At 51.2% G+C, this 7,532-nt stretch overlaps 1 protein-coding gene across 1 annotated transcript in view; it reads left to right on the top strand.

Annotated features, from left to right (window-relative positions):
• NR6A1 (nuclear receptor subfamily 6 group A member 1) overlaps positions 1-7,532 on the top strand; it is a gene marked incomplete at its 3' end in the record, with an annotated part of 27,896 nt that overhangs the window by 6,472 nt on the left and 13,892 nt on the right. The window contains exons 2-5 of the mRNA XM_015829850.1: positions 4,311-4,541; positions 6,205-6,260; positions 6,453-6,610; positions 6,730-6,960. Coding sequence (XP_015685336.1) covers positions 4,311-4,541; positions 6,205-6,260; positions 6,453-6,610; positions 6,730-6,960 — 676 coding nt within the window. The remainder of the gene's footprint in view (positions 1-4,310; positions 4,542-6,204; positions 6,261-6,452; positions 6,611-6,729; positions 6,961-7,532) is intronic.

Here is a 7,532-nt window from a genome sequence, read left to right as displayed (position 1 = left end):
GAGAGAGAGAGAGGGGGGGGGGAGAGAATTAGGAGGAGGAAGAGAAGTGTGAAGTTGCCCAAGGAGGTGTGTGGTTATTACGGTCCAGCTAGCCAGGCTGGGCCGGTGGGGTGGCAAACTGCCACCTTTGGGGTGGGGGGGCAAGCAGCAGAGGTTCTCTCCCCCCCCTCTGTGGGACGATGCATGGCAACCCACCCCCACCCCAGAAACCTCTGCAAAGTGGCTGCCTGTCCCCGTCAGCAGCTCACTTGCCCCCCTTTGAGCCCTACAGCCGAGGGGCAGCCGCCATCGGCTTGAGATCGGGGATTCTGGCTGGCACAGTCCCTGGGGAGGCCTCGGTTTTGGGCAGAGGGGCTTAATGCTGCCTGGGCGCTCCCCCCTTGGCTGGGGGGGCTGGACCGGACCTGTGTGTGTGTAAGAGAGAGAGAGAGAGAGAGAGAGAGAGAGAGAGAGAGAGAGAGAGAGAGAGAGAGAGAATGAGAGAGGGGGGGAAAGAAAATGAGGGAGGGAAGGAGAGAGAAAGAAAGAAAGAAAGAATGAGGGAGAGAGAGGGAGGGGAAGAGAGAATGAGAGAGAAAAAGAAAGAAAGAGAAAGAATGAGGGAGGGAGAGAGGGAGGGGAAGAGAGAATGAGAGAAAAAGAAAGAAAGAGGGAGAGGGAGTGGGAAAGAGAAAAAGAAAGAAAGAGGGAGGGAGAAAAAGAAAGAATGAGGGAGAGGGAGGGAAAGAGAATGAGAGAGAAAAAAAGAAAGAAAGAAAGAAAGGGAGAGGGAGGGAGGGGAGAGAAAGAGAGAGAGAATGAGAGAAAAAGAGAAAGAAGGAGGGAGGGAGAGAGAAAGAAAGAAAGAATGAGGGAGAGAGAGGGACGGAGGAGAAGAGAGATTGAAAGAGAAAAAAAGAAAGAGAAAGAAAGAAAGGGAGAGGGAGGGGGAGAGAAAGAGAGAGAATGAGAGAGAAAAAGAAAGAGAAAGAATGAGGGAGGGAGGGAGAATGAGAGAGAGAGAAGCAAATCCCAGGGGGGAAGCGCATGGCGCTCTTGATTTTAATTAACCAAGCTGAGCTGACCCTCTTTGCTTGGTAATAGGGAAAAATCTTGGTGTTTCTAAACAATAACAAAAAGTTTTTGTTGACTTAAAGAGGCCTGCCGGGAAGGGTCCCTCCCCTCCCCTCCCCTCCCCTTCCTACCTCTCATTCCCATCTCCTTCCTCCCTCTTTCCCTTTCCTTCCTTTCCTTTCCTTTCCTTTCTCCCTCCCTCCCTTCCTCTCCCTTCCTTCTTTCCTTCTTTCTTTCCTGTCCTTTCCTTCCTTCCTCTCTCCCTTCCTTCTCTCCCTTCCCTTCTTCCCTCCCTTTCCTCCCTTCCTCCCTCCCTCCCTTCCTTCCTTCCTTCCTTCCCTTCCTTCCCTTCTTCCCTCCCTTTCCTTCCTTCCTTCCTTCTTTTCTTCCTTCCTTCCTTCCTTCCTTCCCTTCTTTCCTTTCCCTTCCCTCCCCTTCCTTCCTTCCTTCCTTCCTTCCTTCCCTTCTTTCCCTTCTTCCCTCCCTTTCCTTCCTTCCTTCCTTCCTTCCTTCCTTCCTTCCTTCCTTCCTTCCTTCCTTCCTTCCTTCCTTCCTTCCTTCCTTCCTTCCTTCCTTCCTTCCTTCCTTCTTTCCTCTCCCTCCCTCCCTCTCCTTCCCCCAAGCTAGGAAAATCAAGACTCTCTCGGCCTGTTCCCATGGAAGCTCTGGGTGGGTGGGTGGCTTCCCACTTTCCAAATGATGGAGGGCCTTGCCAGCCCCTGCCCCCCCCCCCCAGGCCTTTCTCCCAAACAATGCCTCCGTTTGTCGGCCCCTCCTTGAGTCTTGAAGCAAGCTTCCACATTGCTCCGGTTTGTGCAGTCACTGGAGCAAAGCTTTTGAAATTCATCCGCTGCCTTTGCGCCTTCTCCAGTTGGAGGGTTTTGGCCAGGGGCATCTGCCTGGCCACAGCCCCCCCTCCTCCTCCTCCTCCAGCATGGTCCTTTGCCCCCCCCTCCTCCTCCTTCTCCCCAACCAGGATTGGTGGCTTGCATGGGGAGAGGGCTGAAAAACTCAAAACCCACCCAGGGAGCCCTATTAATTCTCTTTTTTCTCTGCTCATCAGATAACCAAAAGCCAAGATAAAAATGCCCGGGGGGTGCCTGTAAAATCCGTACAGTAACTCTGCTTGAGATGTGCAGCTACTAAGCGAAAGTAGGAGGGGGGGGAGGGCTGGGTGGACCCTCCTGACCTAAAGTCCCTCCCCTCCCCCATTTATGCCACCACAACAGACCCTTTGGCTGTAAAGGCCTGTTTGTTGTGGGCTCCTTCACACCCCTTCTTTGGCCGAGTGAAAAACTCAATTTTTAACCCCATTTGCAGAGCGCGGTGGGGGCCAAATCTCTTCTGTCCCAAATGGGTTCCCTCTTCGGTGGCAATGAAAATAGCCATTGGGAATTGGGTCGGGGGTGCGTAGGATAAACCCAGGCCCTTTGGAAGGAGGTGGGGGGGGTCCTAGCCAGCCCCAGTGGGCCGCCACGTGAAGCCGGGTCAGCCAAGGATCCGGGATAATGAGGGGCCAGGCCTTGGCATGTCAAGTTGCTTGCTGGGGGGCACCGCGCAGGCACTTTTGGACTTTTGACATCTCTGTTTCAAGCCATGATTAGCGGATGCCTGCCCGTGGGGGGGGCTGGTAGAGCCCTCTTTGGCCTCATTCTGTCCAAGCCAGGATGGGAAACCTTGGCTTAGTGGAAGATGACAGCTCTGCTCCTGGGAAGAAGGGGGGGTGCTTGGTCTCCCTGTCTCTTATTCCCCCCCCCCAAAGCTGCCTTATTAAGTTGGAGCTTGGAAGAGTTCGTGCGGGCCGCTTTTTCTTCGCCACCTGGTTCCAGTTGAAGTCGGAAGCAGGAGAACAAGTGGCAGGGGTAAACATTCACACCCACCAGAGTTCACACTTTGGGGTGAGGAAGCCAACTTTCTACAGCCAGGGAAGCTGGCTTGAATCCAGCTGTTTTGCTTCTCTCTGTCTTGCTTGGCCAGCCCCCCCCCCCAAATCTCACCCCTCCCTCTGAACCTTCATAGCGTCGTTCTGACTTTTGAGGGGCTGCCCCAGAGAAGGGTGTGTGTGTGTCAACCTATCCTCCAAGGCAGCAGAAGGCAGGACAAGAAATAATGGATGGAAACTGATCAAAGAGAGAAGCAACCTGGAATTAAGGAGAAACTTCCTGACAGTGAGGACAATTAACCAGTGGAACAACCTGCCTCCAGAAGCTGTGAATGCTCCAATACTGGAGGTTTTATAAGAAGAGACCGGACAGACACTTGTCTGAGATTGCATAGGGTCTCCTGCTTGAGCAGGGGGCTGAACTAGAAGACCTCCAAGGTGCCCTTCCAGCCCTATGATCCTAAGCAGTGTTTCCTCACTTGTGGGTGCTCCATCGCTGGAGGTTTTAAGAAGAGATTGGAGAACCGTTGGTCTGAAATGGTATAGGTCTTCCTGGCTGAGCAGGGGGGGTTGGACTAGAAGACCTCCAGGGTCCCTTCCATCTCTTGTTATTCTGGGCCCAAGAACTCCTTTAAAAGGGCCACGCTTTGAGTCCCACCAAGTCTGCTTGTCAAGAGGTGTCCCTCCCCATTGCTGGTTGGCTACTTTCTTGAGCAGGGGGCTGAACTAGAAGACCTCCACGGTCCCTTCCAGCCCTGCTCTATTCCATTCCATATTCTATTCTAATCTAATTCCAATCTAATTCTATTCTATTCTATTCTATTCTGTATTTCTACCTTGTATTTCTATTCTATTCTGTTCTGTATTTCTACTCTGTATTTCTATTCTATTCTATTCCTTATTTCTTTTCTGTTCTAGTCTATTCTATTCTACAATCTATTCTATTCTATTCTATTATCTATCCTATCCTATCCTAAATTCTATTCTGAATCCTATTCTATTCTATTCTAATTCTAATTCTAATTCTATTCTAATTCTATTCTATTCTATTCTAATCTATTCTACTCTAATTCTATTCTATTCTATTCTATTCTATTCTATTCTGTATTTCTAGTCTGTATTTCTATTCTATTCCTTATTTCTTTTCTGGTCTAGTCTAGTCTAGTCTAATTCTACAATCTATTCTATTCTATTATCTATTCTATTATCTATCCTATCCTATCCTAAATTCTATTCTGAGTCCTGTTCTATTCTATTCTATTCTATTCTATTCTATTCTATTCTATTCTATTCTATTCTATTCTATTCTATTCTATTCTGAATTCTATCTATCCTATCCCGTCCTCACGTGGTCATCTTTGGCTTCCTCCCGCAGATGACCGGGTGGACCAGCGTACCTGTCTGATCTGCGGGGACCGGGCCACGGGCCTGCACTACGGCATCATCTCCTGCGAGGGCTGCAAGGGCTTCTTCAAGCGCAGCATCTGCAACCGGCGGGTCTACCGATGCAGCCGTGACAAGAACTGCGTCATGTCGCGCAAGCAGCGCAACCGCTGCCAGTACTGCCGACTCCTCAAGTGCCTCCAGATGGGGATGAACCGGAAAGGTGCTGATCGGGCGGGAAGACCCCGGTGGGGGGGGGGGGAGTTGGGTGGGAAGGGGTCTCCTGGATCCTCCTTGGTCCTGCATTGAACCAGCCACAGCCTCAAGGGGGGGGAGGACATGGCAGCAGCCTTCCAGCACAGCCGAGTCCTCGACTTAACAAAATTTGTTTAGTGGCCGTTCAAAGTTACAACGGTGGCACTGGATAAAAACTTTGGCTGTTTCTCCCAGTTTTTGCAGGGTCCCATGATCAAAATTCTCACGCTTCGTATTTACGACCGTTGCCGTGTCCCGAGGTCACAGGATCACTTTTTGGGACCGTCTGATAAGCAAAGTCAAGGGGGGGAGGCAGCCAGTTTAGCTTAACAACCAGGTTGCTAACTTACCAACTGCAGTGATTCGCTTAAGAACCGAGGCGAGAAAAGTCGTAAAAGGGGGCAAAACTCACTCAGCCAACATCTCACTTAAGGACAGAAATGTTGGCTTCGATTGTGGTCATAAGTCAAGGGCTGCCTGTGTTTGACGGGGCTGCCACAAAGAAGAGGGGGGGCAAATTATTCTTAAAGGACCAGAAGGCAGGAGAAGGAACAATGGATGGAAACTGACCAAGGAGAGAAGCAATTTTGGAATTAAGGAGGAACTTCCTAACAGTGAGGACAATTAACCAGTGGAACAGCTTGCCACCAGAAGTTGTGGGTGCTCCATCAATGGAGGTTTTTAAGAAGAGACTGGACAGTCGCTTGTCTGAGATGGTATAGGGTTTCCTGCTTGAGCTGGGGGCTGGACTAGAAGACCTCCAAGGCCCCTTCCAGCTCTATTAACCCTTGCAGAGTCAAGTCCTAGATTAGCTTGTCCGCTTGAAGGCCACCGAGGAAGACTTAAGGAGATTGACTCATCTAGAACAGAAGCTGGCGGTGAACTTTCTTAGCTGGGCTGGCCTCTCTTTCTGTTTGGGGCCTGTTTCGCTGCTGGTAGAACATCCAAGAAGGGGGGAAGCTGTGCTGAGAGAAGATCAGGCAAGGGTCCCAAAAGTGCTTTTCCAAAAAAGGAACTGGACTTTCTTGAAAATGTTTTTTTTTCTTCCAGTCTCTCTGCTCTTTCTTCCCCCCGTCCACACCTGGCATGACTTAAAAGACTATTTATTTGGGGCCAGGCTTAACTGGTTCTAACTCCAGGATCACCTGTAACACGGGGATGAGGCCCATCCTGGTCTGGAGAGTCCTGCCTTGAGCACAAAACAGGTCATGTAGCGCCTCCTCCTGGTCAGGACCTCATAGGACAGCTACGGTCAAGGGGGAGGCGGTCTCCAGGCCTTTTATCACTCAGCAAAAGACTCTCCAAATCGGAGGCCCCCAACCCTTTCGGGCACCGGGGATCACCGGTTCCGCGGAGAGAGGTTTTTCCCGCGAACCGGAGGGCGCGTGGTTTCGTGTGCTGCCTGCATCCCGCGGATGGGGCTTTGCTTGTTTGTGCGGCCCGGTTGCTGGCGTGCCGCGGCCCGGTGCCGGTCCACGGCCCGGGGGTTGGGGACCCCTGCTCTAAATATAAAAGCACGCAGGGAAAAAAGGACAGGTACGTCTGCTTAGCCTCTAGAGAGGAGACCCCGTGGGTGGTTAGATGGGCACCTGGCTGGAGTCCTAACCACCTTCCTTTCCCTTCCTTGCCAGCCATCCGCGAAGACGGCATGCCGGGGGGCAGGAACAAGAGCATTGGACCTGTCCAGGTGAGTCCTTTTGCCTTGCCAGGTGTGGCTTTGCCGCTGCCTCCAAATTCCCACCTGTCTCCCTTCCCCTCCCCTCCCCAGAGGGCGGGTTTCGCCTCTCTTCTGCTGGTTGAACAAGCCGTCAACCCAGATCCGAGCAATCCGTTTTTTTCACCCTCCTCTCCCCGGCTGGTTTCCTTCTCTCCGGGACAGATCTCCGAGGAAGAGATCGAGCGGATCATGTCCGGTCAGGAATTCGAAGGGGAGGCCAACATCTCCTGGTGCAACAACGGAGACAGCGACAACAGCTCCCCGGGCAACGGGGTGTCGGAGAGCAATCAGCCTTCTCCGGTCTCGACGCCCTCTTCCAGGTGGGACTCCGGGGAGGGCAGGATTGGGGGCAAGGAGATTGGGGAGGGGGGAAGGCGTTCGGATCGGTCGGGGGTCTCTTCCCCTCCCTTCTCTCTCAGCCCTGCTTTGCCTCTTCCAGTAGGTCGGTGGAGATGAACGGGTTTACAGTTCTCAGGGACCAGTACATGGGCACGCCGGTGTCCGCCCCTTACCAGTACCTGCCGCACCTTCTCAGCTGCCCGACTCACACCGCCCTGCTGCCCCCCCAGCCCCGCACCCTTGACCCCCAGGCCCACGGGCTGCTCATCAGCCAGCTGGTGTCCGCGGAGGACCTGGATCCCTTGGGCACCCCGATGCTGATTGAAGATGGGTGAGTACTGTGCTCTCCTCCTCCTCCTCCTCCTCTTGGCAGTGAGGACAATTAACCGGTGGAACAATCTGCCTCCAGAAGTTGTGGATGCTCCCAGGCTGGAGGTTTTTAAGAAGAGACTGGACAGCCATTGGTCTGAAATGGGATAGGGTCAGCTGATTCAGCAGGGGGCTGGGCTAGAAGACCTCCAAGGTCCCTTCCAACTGTGTTATTCTATTCCATTCCATTCCATTATTCTATTCTATTCTATTCTATTCTATTCTATTCTATTCTGTATTTCTATTCTATTCTATTTCCTATTCTGTTCTATTCTATTCTATTCTGCTATTCTGTATTTCTATTCTAATCTGTTCTATTTCCTATTCTATTCTATTCTATTTCCTATTCTATTCTATTCTATTTCCTATTCTATTCTATTCTACTATTCTGTATTTCTATTCTATTCTATTTCCTATTCTATTCTATTCTATTCTTTCCTATTCTATTCTATTTCCTATTCTATTCTGCTATTCTGTATTTCTATTCTATTCTATTCTATCCTATTCTATTCTATTTCCTATTCTATTCTATTT

This window comes from Protobothrops mucrosquamatus, unplaced genomic scaffold, assembly GCF_001527695.2.
Source record: "Protobothrops mucrosquamatus isolate PMUCROS unplaced genomic scaffold, P.Mucros_1.0 scaffold7350, whole genome shotgun sequence".
In the NCBI taxonomy this organism is placed as follows: Eukaryota; Metazoa; Chordata; class Lepidosauria; order Squamata; family Viperidae; genus Protobothrops; species Protobothrops mucrosquamatus.
The sequence above is the reverse complement of the archived record's forward strand: the minus strand, read 5'-3'. Positions and strand labels throughout refer to the sequence as shown.